The sequence below is a fragment of the Apteryx rowi genome, unplaced genomic scaffold (assembly GCF_003343035.1).
Source record: "Apteryx rowi isolate R43461 unplaced genomic scaffold, aptRow1 scaffold_349, whole genome shotgun sequence".
NCBI classification, from domain to species: Eukaryota; Metazoa; Chordata; class Aves; order Apterygiformes; family Apterygidae; genus Apteryx; species Apteryx rowi.
The window spans coordinates 724,600-744,577 of NW_020449963.1; the positions used below are offsets into that span (position 1 = coordinate 724,600).

General features: G+C 37.9%; 1 protein-coding gene across 4 annotated transcripts in view; it reads right to left on the bottom strand.

Moving 5' to 3' along the window:
- HDAC9 (histone deacetylase 9) overlaps positions 1 to 19,978 on the bottom strand; it is a 422,164-nt gene that overhangs the window by 220,159 nt on the left and 182,027 nt on the right. The window contains exons 3-6 of one of the 4 annotated variants that reach the window (XM_026072683.1): positions 13,580 to 13,821; positions 12,468 to 12,609; positions 9,946 to 10,072; positions 7,891 to 8,012 (exon numbers count right to left, since the gene is read on the bottom strand). In XM_026072683.1, coding sequence (XP_025928468.1) covers positions 7,891 to 8,012; positions 9,946 to 10,072; positions 12,468 to 12,609; positions 13,580 to 13,821 — 633 coding nt within the window. Of the gene's footprint in view, positions 1 to 7,890; positions 8,013 to 9,945; positions 10,073 to 12,467; positions 12,619 to 13,579; positions 13,822 to 19,978 lie in introns of all 4 variants that reach the window. The other 3 variants (XM_026072684.1, XM_026072685.1, XM_026072686.1) reach the window with 3 other exon arrangements.

A 19,978-nucleotide genomic window follows, 5' to 3' on the forward strand; every position in this document is an offset into this window, starting at 1 on the left:
CACTACCTTGAATGAGGCTATAGTTTCACTGGGCTCTCTGTAAATCTATAGGGAGTAGAGTCCTCATTGTGTTTCAGATCTGCTGAAGCCATGGCATATGATTGTTATGTCACATCTCCTTCCATGTGAAATGGCAGAAAAAAGTCTTGAAATATAGAAAAGAAGAACAAGGATATTTTAATATTAATTCTTATCTTCCCTTTTCATCCTCAAATTCTGTTATGTTTGTGCACGTTATAGCATTTATGAGAGCTAAATCACATTTTAGTTCTAAGGAGCTGTAGAGGGTAAGGATGAAGGTGAAGGCATCCCTCATTTGAATGGTAAGAACCAAATTTAGACATGCATGACTAGCAGTCCTCCTGGATATGTCTTCACTGGTTATTCTTGTCCCCACTTCTGGCCCTATACACCAGGCAGTTCTAGCTGGGAAGATGTAATGGGAATACAATACTGTACTTTCTTCAAATATAGCAAATCCCACTCTTCAGCCTACATCCTCCTCCAGCATCCCTTGAATCATTATTTTTGCACAAGCAAAATTACATTCTCCAATGAAGAAGTGCCAGAGACAATCCCCTAATCCCAACAGTCCAGGCTTTTGCAGGGCCACAGTTTGACTCCTTAATATATTATTTATGGTTTACAGAATAATCATGTTCATTTCCCCAAGCCCTATGCAAGAAGGAATTAGTTAATAGGGTGATTAAATCCCAGGGATTTTAATCTAGAAAAATATCCAACAGTGAAAAGTCATTGATGGCAGGCAACAAATTATAATGTAATATTTCGCCAGCCTTCAGAAATCTATGATTAAACACCATCACTTTCTCCCCATATTTGAGAGGACATCAGTTTCATTGTAGATGAGAGCTAGGTAGGTCTAGACTGCTGAAGCATATGTTTAGAGCTGCCCAAAGCTAACACAGAGTAGCAGCCTATAGGGACTCTGCTACAACAGTACAGGATGCCAAGAAAACTAAAACATCAAAAAGCTGTGCATCTTGCTTTCCTAACAGATGAGAACTCAGGGCCAAATTCAGCTCAAGGATAGGAAGGCACAGCTCCACTGAAGGCAATGGAAACTGCATTTGGCCCAAAAGTTGCTTGGGTTTTTAAAACATGTTTGTGTAACTTCTGTAAGGCAAGGCTGACTTTGTGAAAGATCTCTCCATATTAAGTGAAGTGAGGAAACTCCTCACCTGTTTAAAGCCTTAATTAGACATTGATAATGCACCTTCACAACAAAGCTGAATCAAAACAAGTTACTTTTAGATAGGTTCTTTATGCTCTGGGATGCAATTCCAGTCCTCTACAACTTAATTAGCTAAATATACAATGTAACCTTCCATCTGGTAGAGTAGTTTAACAGGAATAATTGTGCACCACCATAACTCAAAGAGACACTGAGGAAAATCATTGAAATGCTATTTCCTTTCCTTTGGAAGAGAATTATGTACAATTTCAGCATGCTTTGCATTTCTAACAGTTAAAGTCAACAGGGAGGTATCACTCTCATTTATATTACTTTCCCATGAGAAAATCAAAAGCAAAGTACAAAGCTTATGCCGTTGTTCATGAATGGCTCTGTAATACTTACTTGGCTTTAGCCAGAATATGCTATTTGGCAGCTAAAACCTTTAATTAGAATTGTGGGTTTGAACAGATTTTTCAGTGAAACTATGTTTTGCAGGAGTTTGGAGAAGTGCAATCTTTACTAACCAACATATTCTATTTTAGATGATCTGATACCATGTGATTTCCACTTTTCATTTCTATGTCTGTTTCTCTCTTTTTGCCATCGTTTAGATGTTCTTGTTTACTTTTCCAAAAGTTTTCAACTGTCTTTGCCTTTGATATGGCTATCTCACAAAAATCCAACAGGAGTGTTTGCCACCGACTTCAAAGAGTCTCAGATTTTATACATACTATTTTGAAACTTATTTATACAGAAGGAAGAGACTTTCAAAAGCCCATTAAAACCATTCCACTTCACAGTCAATGGACATTGTGCTCTTAAAATCCTTTATATATTAGGACTGCTCTGTGCTCCTTATTTAAGCTAAATTTCCTTTAGGTTCAAGTGTAAAAAAGGTGTTCAATACTTAATTAGTTACTTATCAAAAAAGTATGCAAGCTACTTGGTAATTTATAAAATGTTTCTGAAAACATTCAAAATTTGTGTAAGAAAAGCTTTAGGTATAAAGTTAGCAATATCAAAACACATGAAGTAGAACTTTGTAACTCAATTTTGGCTACGTACAGGCAAGTAAAAGAAGAGTAACTGAGAAGTTAAGATAGTAGTTAGATTAAGACTGCCTAGTTAGCCTAAATGTGGATATACCAGCCATCAAGAAGGTTCAGTACTCAACACAGCAGAGTAATTATCTGACATGATATAATGTGAAGTAAATACAAGTAGTGGGATTTATGCTAAAACTCCAGAACAAAAAAAGATAGAAAAAAAACAAGTCCAGACCACCTAGAAATTAAGTAAAAATAATCATCCAAGGATAACAGCTTGGCTTCCTGCAATTAAAAGTAAGCGTTGAATAGAATAGAGGAACAATCTTGCACTGATGGGAAGACGAGGATGGTCTTTATGGGACTCATCCTAGTGAATCCTGGTTGAATCCTCCTGTTGAATCCTGGTGCAGGCCTCAGCAGCTTTCGCCATACCAAGACAGACCAACACAAGTGCCTTAGATACCAAATATTGTCACTAGGCATTCATTTTTATTTGGTTTTAAGCTATCTAAAACCATTTTTCCTCTCACCCAAGCTAAGTTGGAGTGACACTGCATTCATTCTCACCCTCAGCCTAGGAAGCTACAGAACACTAATGGAACCAAGATGACTGCAGAACAGCACAGTAGCTACAACAGTATTACATTTCTTTAAAGCTATTGGGCTCCAGCGGGCTGAACTCTACTTTGGCCTGCTCATTACATAAAGCCGGAAGAAGCTGTTAACATCACTTTTCTTCAGATTCATTCTTTAATTACAAGTGACAGTCTCTTCTCGTTCTCAAAACTCTTACTGCTAACTGGGCCCTCTCAACTTATTGATAGCGAATTTAAGAAGGCTAAAAAGTCTATCTGGCAATTAGTTACTATATTGAAAGAGAAGTCTTGAAGAAAAAGGACTGGGAATCAGGATACCTCTTTTTTTTTATTCCTGTTCTGTGACAAGCACTGGTGATTTCCTTTGGGCAAATCACCCAGCCCAAATTTGTCACGATTGTTCACTAACCTGGGCAACCAAAGACTCTGAGAGGCAGGAATGTTTAGCACCTCTAAAAAACAGTATGAAATGAGAACTGTATCATGTTTGCCCTCTTTCCCTGCTTTGATTACCAAAGTGCCTCTCCCATTTATTGTGCCTGCTTATAAACTAGGAGTAAAATAATGCATCTCTTTACTGAGGTGGAATTCTTCATTTTGGCAGACATGTAATAGAAGATTTGTGATCCTCTAAGCCATTTTTTTCATTGAAGACCATCAGAAATTCAGCTTTTTCATACACTGTTACTTCACAGGAGAATGTTTTCCTGGAAAATGCAGACAGAAATGGAATTAAGTGGCATGTGGGTCATGGAAGGGAAGGGGAGAAAAACTTTCATATACAAAACGTTTTTCTTCTCAGTTTCAACTGCTCCAGTAGATTAGTGAGTCACTAAGTGCAGAAAGAATGATGGTAAGGAAATATTCTAATTAATTTCTTTGAAAAAAAACTACATCTGCTGAGCTCTCATTCAGGAATCTTTCACTCCCCTTACATAAGAGCTATGCTGTTATTCTACTGCCTAATCAGGTTAACCTAATACGGTTTTTACAAAGTGATCTTCATGGCTGTGCAGCACAGCCTCCTTCCTCTCTTTCATCACAATATTAAACAGTCCTTCATCTCCTCTTTTTTCCTGTATGAAATTACATAATTTCCCCCCTCCAAGCAAGCATCTTGCACTATTTGAAACAGCCATGCCATGTTTCCATTGAGCATTCTTCCAAATTTTGGGAAGTGAGCTACTAACATGTTCTCAAATAGTACCATCCTGACTGACCCCCATACAAAATACAAGTTGTAAGCTTACAAGTCCATGAGCAAAGAAAGAGCCAACTGGCATAAAATCAAAATAAATGGAAATATTGATCAACATTCCCATTCTATCGTGATCGTGCTAAACTCATGAAAGAAAAAGTTTAAACTTGATATACTGACATCCCCAGGAATTTCTTCCAACAAAAGCCAAAATATGAGGCAAAATGCAGAAATTCCATCTATAAGAAGATTTTTAAAATGCAGTTAGAGAGTTAACCTTTATTGGAATTTACTGGCTTTTGCTGGTTTGCATCAACACTAGCACACAGAAAAAGAAATGTTACAGATTCAAGAAAATCCAAATATTTTGGCCTTTTGCCAGAACATTTCTGCATTTATTTCAACAAGGTAAAAAAAAGTTTTCTTTGAGAAAACCTCCTGTCCTATGAAACCCATGTGGTTTGCTACATTTTTTTTTTAGTTTTATAGCAGCCTTGTGAAATAGATGATATTTTCCCAGATAGATAGATAGAGTATTATGGACATCAGTAATCAAAAGTACCTCATATTAAATGATCAGGTTTTCAAAAGCACACAGCTCCCATTAGAGCTCTTACAATGGTCAGTATGAATTTCAAAAGTGTTCAGTAACTGGGAGGAATTTTCAAACCTCTCTGGGTAATTTAGAAGCATGATTCTCATTGAAAATTAAGGAGCCATGTGCTGCTCAGGCTTTTGGGTGATTTGCAAAAACCTCTCACATTACAACTGGTATCCACAGCGAGGTCTTGGGCATTTTAAAAATTTGGTCTTATGCTATTTAGGCCAAATTCTGCTCTCAGCTACAGATGTACAACTTATGGTATATTTATCTGTCCAATGAAGCAATAGCTCCCCTTGCTCTGCTCTTTTTGAGAGTCTGTCAACACAAAGCATCTGAATGCAGCTGTGCAAAGAGCTGCATATCCTGGCCTCTATCCCCTAGGACAGTCCCAATCCTCCATGCAGCAAAGCTGCGTGAAGCCCACCGCTGACGAGTTCTGCTACGTCTTGTAAGGAAAGCAATGATCCACATGGCTAAGGGAGGTGTGCAGTAACCATCGTCACTGCATTAATACGTTAACCCTGGTGCCTAACTGTAAGCACACAAACACCAAGACACCAAGCATTTCCCCAGTTAGCTATGTATCACATCATTACTCTAGATGCTAGAAGAATAACAGTAGAAGCTGTGTGGAATATTTTCTCTCTACCATGGTCTATCTGAATTCATTTTAAAAAGATTAACAAGGAGATGCCATTTTAGGACTAATTAAGTAAAGGTTAAATAGATTACTCAAAAAGAAAGTAAGTAAGAAAGACTCATGATTTACAATTCCTATGTGACACTTAGCATTCCGTTAGTACTGAATAACACATTAGGATGTCAGAAGTGAATCGTTCAGCTTTGCTTCCCATTAAATCTGATCTTAAAGTAACCAATTCAATTATCCTCCAAAGACATTATATTAAATTTGGAAAAGGTATTTCTATGTTTTATGTTATGAATATGGAAAACAAAATTGAGAAGCAAACCAAAACTGTGATTAAAGTCTACAATAGGTACTCCTTTCTTAAGGCTAAAAAGAATGTAAGGTTCACTTTCATATGAATTGCTGACTTCACGCAGGTTCAGCATCACAGAGGGTTTACCAGGAGCCAGTGGCAATAAGCATTCATAGCCCAAAGGAAAGGAAAAGAGGTTCACCCTTGTGGCAAAGGTCAGATTTCTGCAGGCTTATAGCCTGTTCATATATATGAGTGTTCGTGGGACATCTTTGTCTAGTAAGGTCCCATGAGGATGACACAGGCTCCGCAATGTCCCCTCTGCCTGGAGGATGGCCCTATAACCACCCAGATCAGATGAGGGTCATTTGACTTGTATTGATCTGGTTCCTGTTGCTTTTACTCTCAACCTGGTGAATAATCATTGGACCCTTTGTGGGGATGTTGCTGAAGGCTGGAATTACCACTCTAGCATGAGAGACTGAACGTGTAAACAGGATATTTGACAGGGTTGCTATTTTCACTGATGCAGAGAGCTGTCAAGTACACTCCCTTGCTAACATACAACATGCTGTACACGTCATTTCTATTTGCTTATCAGAATCACTATATAAAAACATTAATTAATGCTCATGTCATAAAAAGTTATGCTAATGACTATATTACTATTTGTCTACTTATTCTGCAGACATCTTTTCAGAGAGTCATCATGTCCTTTGTTCAATTTTGTAACTGATGCATTACATGCCCAAATATTTGGAATAACATATAGAAAACATCTGGATTTAATTATATTATAGTCCTCTTATGCAGACAATGGGAATTGAATTAAGGAATATTTTGAAACCCCCACAGAGATATAAAAGTATTAGCAGCTGCATGAGAACTTTACTGTTACAATGTTTGAAAATGTTTTGTTTTACAGATCAACAGTCTGACACATCATGAATATCAATCATAATATTTAAGATATGTAAACATGAGGGGAAAATTAAAACTTGCATTTCAAAAAACTGTAGATGAACTCACAGCATTTAGAAGATGAAAGGTGTATCCTTTTGTTTAAAAAATCAAAATGCATAGCCTATTGGCACAGAAAATCTATCTTGTACCATGGTGTTAAGCAGAAAACCGCAGAAAGGCGTATTGTGACAGAATAGCCTGAACAGTATTTTATAGAATCTTGTTATAATGCCACCATATTGTACAGAAATCACATGGAATAATTCCGCTAGAATAAATTAGCAGTTTGTTTTTCATTTTTTCATTCTTCTGGAAATACTTGGGGATATAATATGAGCTTAGAGAGTCTATCCTGAAGTATTAGATGCAGACTGGATTTTCTTTCTGAATGTACACTGGTTCCAAATGCCACTTCTTTTCAAGTCAGTACCAGTTTTGCTGTTAGTTTTCAATCTCCCAGTGGCTGAATCACATTCAAAGGCAGTTAGCACAGTCGGGGGCCAACCCTTCTCTCTGAATGTAACTGTATCACTCAACAGCAGGCTCATGCAATAAGAGATCTAATGTTTTCTTTTCTTTTTCCCCTCTTAATGTCTCCCTGCATTCTTGGATACTGGTCACTGCAACAAGGGCCCGAGACAACAGCCACATGGACTCCACCACCATCCCTCCAGCATTCTTTATGGTGCAGAGAAAGTCAAGTCTACAGTTCACCTTCGGTCAAGACATAAGTCTCAGTCGCTAAATCCTTTTAAACATTCTGAAATGTTCAAGTGAGTATTTTCTTTTAAAATATTAAACATTCCTACATGAAGAATTTAAAAAGCACATATAAATGTGGGCGTGTGTATGTTTGTGCACATATGCACACAAACTTTGGCAAATGAAGTCACAAAATATAATATTAATCCAATTTCTCCTCTTTCCATGAATTCTTCTCAAAATATCCTCAAGAACTTTGTCTAAAGACAGCCTACAGTCTGAAGATAGATACTGTATCTACCATGGAAAAGAGAGAGCACTATTAAACCCAGAAGTAATACAGTAATACTCAGAAAAAAAATATAATACCATAAAAGCTCCCTGAAATGATGGTTTATTTAGAAACTAAGTTTATCAGGATTGAAGCTTGCGCTCGCTGTTAGCACTGGGAAATATTGGCTTTTGACATCTTATGGTCAATCTAACCCAGAAAAGATACAGGCAGGATCTTCGAACTTTCCCTGTGAATCATCCTGAACAGGCTTTGTGGATTACGAAACGTGCCTTACTGATGGACAGCCTGGTTAAAAGGTGGGAGAATAGCTGGGTAAGGGGTTTGAATAAACTACTCTAACTCACCCGTTTTACGAAGTGGAAAATCATCCTTGGCATCCTGTGCTCCTGGTAAAGTGTATTTGTATGGTGGCGAGGCCCCACTCAGGGGTGGAGAGCTTTGATCCAGTGAGGTATGGTGGGCAGCCCTGCAGCAGACACAGAGAGGTCACAAATTAGCAGTCATTGAGGTGACCAGCAGTAACTATCTACACATGTTGTACACATGTCTCAGCTGTGTTTATGTTCTTGTTTCTCTAAGTGTGCACAAACCACAGGCTCATGTAACCAATTTCATTTTTACAGTAAGTTATGGAACTCCTTGGGATTCCCAAGAATGTGCTTTTTGACTCATTATAAAAGTCACATAGGATAAGATTCATGTTGACCTACAGACAGGATCTGTCACCAGATTGGGGAATTGACCATTTTAGATGGTTGCATTTTAATATGAACCAGCTGAAGCACAGCAAAAGCCATTTGAATCCTGTTTATTACGTACAAATAGAGGTACACTTATCCAAGCCTTTTCTATAAGAAGGTGGGGAGCTTTTCAGGACAGGGGTGCTTGTACAAAACTAATCCAAAATATTGAGTCATTATTATCTCTTGAAAAATATATAGACTATTTAGTCAGAAGTGGACAAGGAAGCTAAAACCTTGCCTTTAGGTTTACTTGGTAGCTTTTGTGACTGTACCATGCTGCGACATATAACATTTATGTCAGCAGAGAAGCTCCAAACTGAAGAGTTCTTTCTGACAACTATTAAATGAAAGAAATAATGTGGACAGACCTTTCTGAACATGGCAACTGTAAATTGCAAAAAAATTGCATCATTTGGCCCAGAGACAGGGGTTTTTTTGTTTGGTGGATTTTTAATTTGGAGGAGGAGGGAGGAGAAAGGAGGGAAACTTTCAAACTTTGCATTTATCTAAACATCATTTTATTTGGCTTCTTACAGAGTCCTCTCTGTCTCTTTCCAGTGTAGTGCAGTTAATCAAATAATAATATGTCTCTGTCAAAGAGAGGCACTAATGTGAGATGAAGTACTTCTTTCCCTTGTGTAGAAGACATCCCTCCACAGAGCTCCTAGTTCTTACTTATCTGAAGACTCAGAGCTAACCTCAGACTACTAGGCCAAAAATCTTACATGTTCCAGAGAATCTTGCACATTATTTGGAAGAAATTATTAAGTAATATATCTCCACTAGAAACAATGTAAGCATATATTAAATCATGTTACCACAATGCTGTGATTAGCTCAGAAAAGAAAATCCAAGGGCAGACCTTCAATAATTCTTTTCAAGAATTAAGAGCAAGTACTAGATCAAAATCTACATGTATTTTTGTTTGTCCTATTACAGGTCAATTTGGGGGTCACATTGAAATCTTTCAGAAATGCAGCCGGAGCTCATTTTGTAGGATTGCCTTATAAAAATGTGTCTGTTGCAATATGGAAGGTAAAAAGGCAATAATTAATGACTGTAAACTCTTAGAACATTAATACAACCATTACAGAACTCAATAAAACCACTTGTTTCAGTGTTCTAAGTAGATTCTTATCAAGGCCAAGGCATCATCAGAATATAGTTTTGAATATTGAAATCCATCAGAGTAAGAAAAGGTAAATGACCTACCAGCCTTCTCAGAATCCTTGCGAGTTACTTATACTATATAAATAATTGCACTAGAAGGCAACATATCTTCAAGAAGAAACAAGTTCTCTGATTGATTCAAAATCAAAGCGAATCAACCACAAAGTTGTGCTAAGTGCAAAAATTGAACAGACTTGGCAAAGAGGCAGGTGTACTTGGAAAACTTGTGATGGCAAACTCAGGAGATGAAGCAGTTAGATTTATACAAACTCCTGACACCACCTTGTTCTCTATGGCTTTCAGCTCATCACCTGCCAGTGAGTACTCTTCAGTTCACCAGAAATATTGCACTTCTGTTTTTTTTCTAACTTTTTGGTTGAACTTTTACCTTGATCTGGAGGCAGACTCGCAATATCCCTGCTGGAGAAGCATACTGACATGCAGTTTTAGCAATAAGGCAAGGAAACAGCTTAACACTGAACATACGTGTACCAGAGCTTGGGGTGGCGGCTCATGGAATGATTCTTTCCATTTGCTGGAGAGTCTTTTGTTACTGATTTACTCAACAGGAACTCTTGAAGTTTCTGCTTCACTTCTGTACTGGCCACTGCCCCTAAGACACACAGAATTGAAGAGTTTTTATCTGCACTGAAAAAAATATTTTTAAGCAAAACATAAACCAAACCACAGAAGAATGCCCATGTCTTGTTGCTGAAAGTGTTGTAAACTATAAAAAGCATTGGTGGAAACCAGTCAAAATGAGATAACATCTGAATTAAACATTTTTCTGTAAAAGACTTAAGTTGGCCATAACCCAGAAATACAGTGAAGTCATAAGGAATATTTCAACAGTAGATGAGGCCATTTATCCAGGGCCAGATGTATCTAAAGAATTTAAATTATTTCCTAATAATTCCCAAATATAAAAACAATGATAGAACTAAAAAGATAGTGACAAAAGGTCACTTTGAGTTAGCAGCAAAGAATGTTTTTCTTTTAGTAAAGTGATGGTAATAGCACAGCGAATCTGCTCTGAGAATACTGGCTTGACTATGGGTAGAGCGTGACAGAAAGACTCAGCAGTGAGCCTTTTTATTCAAGCCACTTAAGAGCCTGTACCTGCAATGTCTGGAAGATGAAACACAGTCTGAAACACGAGTTGCAGTTGATAACTCTACTCTTACAACACTGGAACATAACTACAGAAGGACACAGCGCATTTTGACCTCTCTTGGGGGCTAGCTTGATAAAGTGCAATTATTAGAGCACGCCAATGTCAGCTTAAAGTGCTGATCCCTGCTTCCAGAACTAGGCATGCTTTTTTACTACTGATAATAATATTTTACATAAAAAAGCATAAAAAAGAAAAACAAATGTTTGTGCAGTTTTCCTTGTATAGTGATAAAGAAGGGAAGTAGCAGTGCTAAGGACAACCGATATTTGGTGTTACAAACTTACTCCACCCTGACACAGGAAGACTAGCTGGCCAGCACGTCCCCTACGACCTGGCTCCCATAAAAACCTCTCCTCCCTGCCAGCTTCAGACCCTAACTCCCCTCCCAGAACCAGCCTTCCCTCCCCTACTCATTAAGTACATCAGCAGCAGCACATGCTGGAGCTGGACCTGGGGTTCACCGGTGCTGCTTGGATGACTGGTACACACTGAACAGCCACCCGGCAAGAAGGGAATCACTGAGTTCACACTGCTGCTTTTCCTTTGGTGGGAGCACTAATAAGACCCAACTGCTTATACAGAGGCAGATTTTCATAGCACTTTTAGGTTCATTTTGGTTTTGGGTCTTCTTTCACCCTCTCTCTTCTGGGTCAATAGGCTGGTGGTTTGAAAAGTTATTAATGTGGCAGAGAGCAAGGAACCTGACTAGGTCAGGTTGAAAAGGACAAAGAAAAAAACCTCACATTGCGAATGCTCTTCTGGAAAGCATTCTGCAGACAGAGGAACATATACATTCCCCTTACACTCACCTTCCCCCCGAAAAAACAACCCCCACCCCCACTCCCAAAAGCTAGGCAGTGGAAGTTCTTTGAAAGCTCTGTTTGAGAGTCATATGTTGCCTTCATGGATTCATTATTCACCAAAGTAATGGAAGCTTCTTAATTTCTAGAGCCTACAACCTGCAGTATATCAACAACTGTCCAACTGATACATTCTTCCTCACAAGAATAGGCATAAGTATATTACCCCTATGAGCATAACGTACAGCTCTTTTCTGATTCATTCTTTGTTAGTTAATACTTTGTGCTCATTTATCAGGGCCAGTAACAATATCTGCTTGTGGCAGCTTCATTTTGAATACCTTCACAATGTGTTTCTACAATCTGATTTTTAAACTGACCTCACTAAAGGGAATTATTTGTATCTGTCTCCCTCTAGTGAGCATCAAATTCCAACAATATCCTTTATCTCCATCATTTGCCTTAGAGCTATGTAAGAGCTAGGAATAACTATTGGTCAGTTGCCATGAAATGGTATCAGGAACAAACATAAGGCAGTTTGAAAAAGTACTGTTTTTGTAACTAACACAAAAATAATCAGATGTCTCACTTGAAGACATTCTTAAATATTTTATTATATTTTCAGTCTTGAAACAATGTTCAAATTACTTCATCAGCAATACAAATTGCTGTTTTGTAGTGCCTTCTGTATTGGGAAATAAACTCCTCAGAGAAAAGTGAAGTGAAACCTTCGGCTTCCAAATTCCCTACCTTTCTATAAAAAGAAGAGCTAGATTCTTGAGAGGCATATCTACAGGTCTGTCAAAATGTGCTTTCCTACAGTTCTCCAAGTCTGCATGCAAAATAATAACATGTTTTTGTGGGTGCAACAGCGGCTCTGCCTTTCAGCAAGCACAGCTTTGACCTCTCTAGCGGCATATTTCATGCAGTTAATAGACTTGTTTCAGATTCCTGTTCTTTGTCCGTTTCAGCTGGGAGAAGATAAGGGAATATATTATCTTTCTTATTAGGATTCATGGTGCAGTGGCTCTTACTTTCTCGGCCTCTTTCTTTGCCTCTGAGGGGTGGAAGCTGTTGTTCCCTGCGATGCCTCTCCAGTTCCTGCTCTTGCCTCTGCTGCTCCAGTTTCTGCTCTTTTTCGAGGAGTTCTTGCTGTTGTTTAATGGCTAGGAGTTCCTGTTGTAACTTGCACAGAACAAAAAGACATGAGAAAGTGCAGCTTGCACTGTTTTCTAGGTCAGTGCAGGCCAAAATAAACCCCTTCAAGAACTGAGTATCAGCACTTTTACTTGTGCTTACACTTCTTTATACCTCTTAACCCACTTTCTCACTCTTTCAAGTGGGATAGTGCATTATCACTTCTCACTAAAGTCAGCTCTAATATCAGGTAGCAGCTTGCTGCTGCGGTTTCACTTCTTTCTCTTTTGGCTAAATGCATTGAAATTGCACAACATTCTCCGTTTTTGCCAGTGTATCACCAAATTCTGGCTGTGGTGCTCAACTGCATTTGTCAGCTTCATTGAGCAGAAGCTTAACACAGTAATATAATGGCAACTAGACCTCTCAGAAGGGGAAAAAATAAAAAGAAAGCCAAGATCATAAATTCCCAGTCAAAATCCATTACAGTAATCCTATCATTGTGCATGTAATCCCATAAAACATTTTCTTTTTACATTATGGGAGACAGCTCAGGGAAGAGTGAAAATACAATATTTTTAAGGCCTACCTTCACTTTACAGATATAAATATTACGCCCTTGTTTATCAATTTGATTTGTGGGCACAAACTCAAACAGCAGCCAAAAAGCAGTCTTTTAATATACTCAAAATTGCACATACAGAAAAGAAAGCCATACTGAAGACTGACTGAAAATTTGGCTAAAAAATAGGTAGTTTGAATTTCTGTGAATGTATTGGCTTCATGAGACTGAGGACTCTAATACTACTACCTTGGTTTGCTGCAAGTAACTTGCAGGTAGGTGCTACTAACTTTGCTTGAAAAGGCGTCTATCACCCAAATACACCCAAATCCCTCAAATTCCACCTCTCAGTCACAGCGATCTTTCAGGATCGCTCCCTTTTCATGTCAGCCTATAAGCATATTTAGTTTACAGATAAGCTGAGGGATAAATGAAAAATGTTGCTACCTTTATGTGCTCCTGGAGCTGGGCTTGGTGCTGGCGGGTCAGGTTTTCATGCTGTTTCTGAAACTCTGCAATCAGCAGTTGTTTCTGAATTTGCTGCTGCTGCTGGATCAGGAGTAGTTCCTGCTGTAGCTGCTTTTCACGCATAATTGGGTCCACCATGGGAACCATCATCCTGAGATCAGTTCGCAAGTCTAACGGTGAGATAGGCTCTAATCCCACGGGAACCTCTGATTTTACATCCACTGTGTGAGAAAAACAACAAAATACACATATATGTGTACACACACATATATATATAAAATCTATAACTGGAGAAGCAGAACCAAGATAATTCCTACTGGGGAAGAGCATATTTTCATTTAAAAGCTCCTTCAATATACAGAGCTAACAAAACACTAATACAATCTATACCATATGCAAACTTCAGACATTTCTACCAGCAACCTGAGATTTTACAAACTACCTTATAATTTTCTTTCCATTCTCTAGAAAAAATATTCTCAGATGAATATTCTCCGTGGTAGATTAATGGGAACTCCAGTTCTAAAACCATGTCACAGACCAACTGAGCAATATTTAGTGAGAACTTGCTAGGCACTATTAATGCATAGCAGTGAACACTCAGGGTACTTCTGCAGTGGAAGATGAAGGCCTTGGACTTCTCACTGAATTGCAAGAGATTTTACCTTAAACAGAGAAAGCTAGCATCTAGATTATCTGAGAACGGCACTACACATGAACAGCTACCGGATGTCGCATAGCTATTGAATGTTAGGGAAATGAATATACCTAGGTTTCTAGCAAACACACATGACAATAACACACAGAAAATTATAGGAAAATAATTGGACAAACAAAAGTTAAAAGTTTTAATACAGCTTTTCAGAAAGTGACTGCCATGCTTGGAGTGGATCAGACATAACACACTATTACAAGACTCCTAAAGAAACGAAAAGGTCTTGCTAAAAAGGATTGCTCCAATTTGCTGCAATAATGGTATATATTGTTAACCCAGCATTAAAGTAGTTAATAAAGAATCCCATGGCTTTCCATCTCTTGATTTAAGTCCAAGGGACTAAAAAGCAGAGGGAGAGAGAGATATTTGATGATTTTCACTAGAATACATGTAAAGCTCGAGTTTTCATATTAACCGAAGAGACAGAGGATAACTTTATCTGTTACAAAAAGACCAAAACACAAACAAATAACATTTGTAAAGAGGGGAAATAATTAACAGCATAGTCTCTGCCAAAGCTGAGCTGCTCTGATTCCATCCACTAGAGGACAGTGGAACACAAATACATTTACTACTATTCAGCTATTTTCATACAAAAATACGATTATTATTAATTGGAAAGAAATATGGTGTTCTGAAATGACCAGGGGTCAAGACTCTATCCATATTTTCTCCTTTTTCTCCATTTTACCTGTCTTTGTTTTTCAAGAAACAACACAGAATGAAAAAGAAAAAAATTCTGGCAAACAGGAGCAGTAAAACTGCCGAAGTTGAAATTGCAGCAAATAGAGCTGAACTCCAATTGTACGATAAAATCTATTAGCATGAAATAGACAATACATTTTATAAAAAGAAGATATGAGGCCCCAAATCACTCCAGCTGGCCATATTCTTTTCTTGTCAATATTCTGGAAACATCAAATTTTGTTGGCCTTTTTTTCACTCCTAGTAACTGTGGTTGTAAACCTCAAAGCATAATTTGCCTTCTTAACCCGCTATCCCAACAGAATGATTGTGCCTAACTGCTTACTTTTGTTCTGAGACTAATCACTAAATTATAAAAAATCACCTTTAACTTACAAAAACTACGCTTGATTATAAATAATTGCCCCAGACCAAGAGAAAGGGACAGGCAAACCCCCCAGCCTTTCATCCAATTTATTCAGCAGCAATCCACATTCCATTTGTCTAGACTAAATATAGCTGCGTTTATACAAGAAATCAATAGTGCTTGCAGAGAGCAGAGCAAAGACATGAATATTTCATCAAACTTGAAGAGAAACGGCAATCAGCAATGTGACAGGTCTGTGGAGGCTGGCTGCCCCTCCCAATAAGTCCCGCTACTTGGACAACGGCTCATTGCCTGCAAGTCCCAATCTTATCATAGGCGCTCTTCTATTTTTAACATTAATTGCATTGTAGGTGACAAAGGCTTATCATGTATAAAGTGGAGAGATGGATTTTCTTACATCTTCTGTGACGGGATAATAAGCCTTACTAGGAACAATAATAGTAACTAGAGCTCTGCAAACCCTGCAGGGTTCAGTTCACAATAGTGTTTGCAAACTGAACCCCGCAGGGTTTGGTTCGAAATAGTGTTTGCAAACTGAACCCTGCAGCTTGGTTTGCAGATACTGACTATGAATCAACTCCTACAGGTCTGCACGAAGATTCAGTCTGATTATGCTTCCCACCTCTAATCAGCATCCCACTTCTTAATTTCCAGAGCACTTCTTTGTACCTCGGAGGGGACGTCTTCCGATTTTTCTGATGGAAATTTCCTTCAACAATTAGTAAAATGTTGTAAAACTCAAATCAGGCTTAGTTTGATGAGATTCAAATTTTCAAGAATTCACACTCTCTAATAACAAACAATGTTGGAACATTGATTTCATCAAGTTCAGCTCCATTCATTAATGTGGGGGAAAAATAAACATTTAAGTATTTCTAGAGACTTCAATACATAGAAATCAGTACATAATATTTCATGTCAATAATTATCATTAAAAAGACAATGTTTACTGACAAATAGAGACAAGCAGTTATTTACCGTCATAAACTTTGTTAACGGTTAGGTTATCTCCAACACTACTTATAACTGTTGACACAGCAAATATTAGCTTTTGGGGGCAATCATGGTCTTAAAACTATAATAGCTAATAGTTACCTTGACAATAGGCAACCTCATCAACCAAATACAACTAAATGATTCTAAATAAGTAACTATAAAATCATCAGTCAAACTGAATATTGTGCTACTGCCTGTTACACAGTCCTCATGCCACAGGCCACTTACATTCTTCTTACTGCTTATCAAGTGACAAGAAAGGGACAAAGAAGCCCAGAAGAGTTATGTCAGTGTAAAAAATGTGTAATGGAGCAGAGAATCAGAATCAGTGTCTTTAGGAGCTTTGACTCTTAGCTGAAGCATCTTCCTCCCCCCATGACCAACACTATTTTAATTCTGGAAAGATCAAAGGTGATGCAGGATGTTCATTCTCACAAGTTTTTTTATGCTTTTCATCCACTCCACACTAGAATACATGTATTTTTTCAGGTAGAAATGGAATGTCTTAATTTGCAGTGCATTCAACTTTAAAACTTCACAAGAAGCAGCGGGATGCAGGATTTTGCCATCAGGTTTCATCAAATTATTAGCCAAAGGAGGAAATGGATGCATAATGAAAGAAAATATTAATCAGAGTTTCATAAAGGCTAATTTCACTTTAAGGAGTCTTGATTTGCAGGATTTCCTGTAACACCAATGCAAAGAGATTCTACAAGGTACAATTCAAGAGTAGGACCCTACCCTAGGTTCTCTCCCCTGTGGTCTGGAAGAGCTCCTTCCCAGCTTCTCTGGAGGCTACGGAGGAAGCCCAGGGTTTCCTCTCTGAAGTCAATTAAAGTTAAACTCTCTGAGTTCAAGTTAGCCATGGTGAATACTCCAGGAGGCAGCAGAACATTAACTCAAAATGTTAAGGAGAGCTCAGAGGTTCCAGGAAATATGCCAAAATCTTAGTAGAAAAATATTTATTTTTCAGCTAACAACATGCAAAAGGCATGTGTATTTATTTGCCCTAAAAAAATGTACTGCCTTTATCTTGAAACACAACAAGAATAGTCTCAAAAGAACTTCCATATCAATAATATTCCATAGACAGAACTTCCTGCAGTGGTTTTGTCATTCTATAGAAAGAAAATAAGACACTTGTAAAATGGTAATTGAATATATTTGGAAGCTTGGAGCATATTTATAAGGAGATAAAAGAGCTTGCTTTAACTCTGGGGCCTTGTTTTTTAAAACCACTCCTTAAAATGGGAATCACTGAAAAACATCTCTTTCATTGAGAGATGGCATCTCCAGCTCTGTTTCCCGTGACTAGTTTCAACATCTGCACACTGGTATATTAGAATATACAAGTCTTCTGAATCACAACTGCCAAAAGAAAATACCAGAAAATAAAACAACCCACTTTCTTATCATCACCTCTCAAGAGGGGCGATCTTCTTTTTCACTGGCAATTATCTTTCTTGGCAGACATTTATGTCATCTTTAAAAGTGGGAACTTACATGAGGGGTGGTGTAATTATTTGAACAGTTGTCATTCTTTACTTGAGATGTAAAGAAGAAATCTAGTAGGTCAGCTTACTATAACATGCTTAGTACATTTATGGTTTTTACTTTAGAGGAACTGTGTTAATTTGTTGGGACTGTAGGGATGCAAGTTAACTCTTTCAAAATGGAATTTCTTGTGTAGCCAATTATGTTGCTGGGATGGCAGAGTAAGATAGACTGGAGAGAGGAACAGGGAATGGGGCAGGTTAGGCTCTTTCTTCTGCTTGCTTATCCAAGGCAGTATTTTACTTCGGAAGTGGTTGAGGTTTATGAAGTGAGCAAGGAGAACTACAAAACTTGGAATGTTAAACTTTTAAATGCGACAAGAGACAAGGGGCAGAAGATAAGTTCCTCCAACTGGCAATTTCACTATTAAGCAATAAAAGCGTATTTCTGAAAACAGACAAAAATGAGTAAAATCTAGAAGACTCAATCTGTCAAGAAATGGTCACGCTTTATCCCAAATATCAATTCAATGAAATATTACACAAAAAAGACAAAACTCTATTCTACAAAACAGAGCCCACCTAAAGTTATTATTGAGTTGCATAGCACTTTCAACAGGTTTTTTTGATAAAATTAAAACAAATCAGAACAGAGTTTTGCACATTTTATGTAAAAGATACAGCCTCCATTTAACCTCTTCATTCAAAGAAAGTGCAAAATCTTCCTTTTTCAGGACTGATCATCAGTAAATCATGACATAATCAGAGCACTAAGGAATTTACAGAGAAGTATTCTAAATAGTGGAAAGCATGGAAGATCCAAAAAAATGTAGACAATACTTTTAATTTACTTTCCACTTTAAACTTAGAATCTCTAGATTTGTCTGCCACCAAATCCAGGACTTGAAAAGATCCACGGATATCTGAAAAGCCATAACAGTGTCTTGGGACTTACTGAGGAGCAAAGGATTGAAAAAATGAAATAACATAAGAGGCTGAAAGTTACAGGAATAATGAACAGAAGGTAGCAGGAAAACTTTGGCAAGTGAGGAAGAGACAAGGTAACTGGCAGGAGATGGGGTAGAGAAGGACTTGCCAGGCATTAAGAACGAGCAACTAACCAGACATAAAGCACAAGGAAAGGAATTAACAATTTCTGAGCCAACTGAGGCAGAAGTTTCTGAGTTGAGAAGCAGTGTTACCGAAACATGGCTCACTCCGTAATCTAAGAGCAGTCCTGGCACACTGATAAAGTGGCATTGCTTGACCTCACAGCCAATGTAAATAAAGAACTAGTGGAGCAATGTGTCAGTTGTGAGGATGCTGGGAAATTAAGTGAGCAACATGGTTTTGAACAGCCACTGATAAAGGGAACAGAGTCGTGCAGGAGAACTACTAATGGGGTTCAGTGTACAAACTTATAGAAAAATTCCTAATTTGGAGCCCATTTTTCAGAGGAGAGGTGGTTCACAAGAAGTTGCAACCCTGGGCGACCTACACTGCAGACTCCAGGAGCTAGAAATTGAAATTTTAAGAATTACTAGGGACCTCAGAAGTACAAGTCGGACAATCAATAAACTATGAAAGGTTAGGTTACCTCCCGTGGGATGCTTTTATCATTCCAGCTCTGGTAGCTAAAAACTTGTACCTCGATTCTCAGCTGGTATAATCTGTCATTTGTCTGTTGATGTCAGTATAGGCAGAGCTGCTTTGGGCCACCTGAGAAGCTTGGTACAAAACCTCCCTCACTAGATAGAATGGGAGTGAAAGAAGTAAGATGGCCTTGAGAGCATATCATTTTAGCATCCATAATGGGACAAAAGCATCCAGATTTAGGATCACACTTGGATTTTGTAATCTTTTTTTTTACAATATTTAAAGCCAACAGAAATTATTCTCTAATCTCACAAACATTTTAAAAGGATGCACCTACACTAAATAATCTGCCACTTAGATTTCACTGAATGTTTATAAATTTTTTTGTTTAATTACATTTTCTCAATCATAGTCTGGATTTTGGTTGTGAACAGAAAAGGGAAAAAGAAGAAGGAGAGCATATGCAAATGGAAGAGTCTTTTCAAAGCCAACATAATGACTTCTGG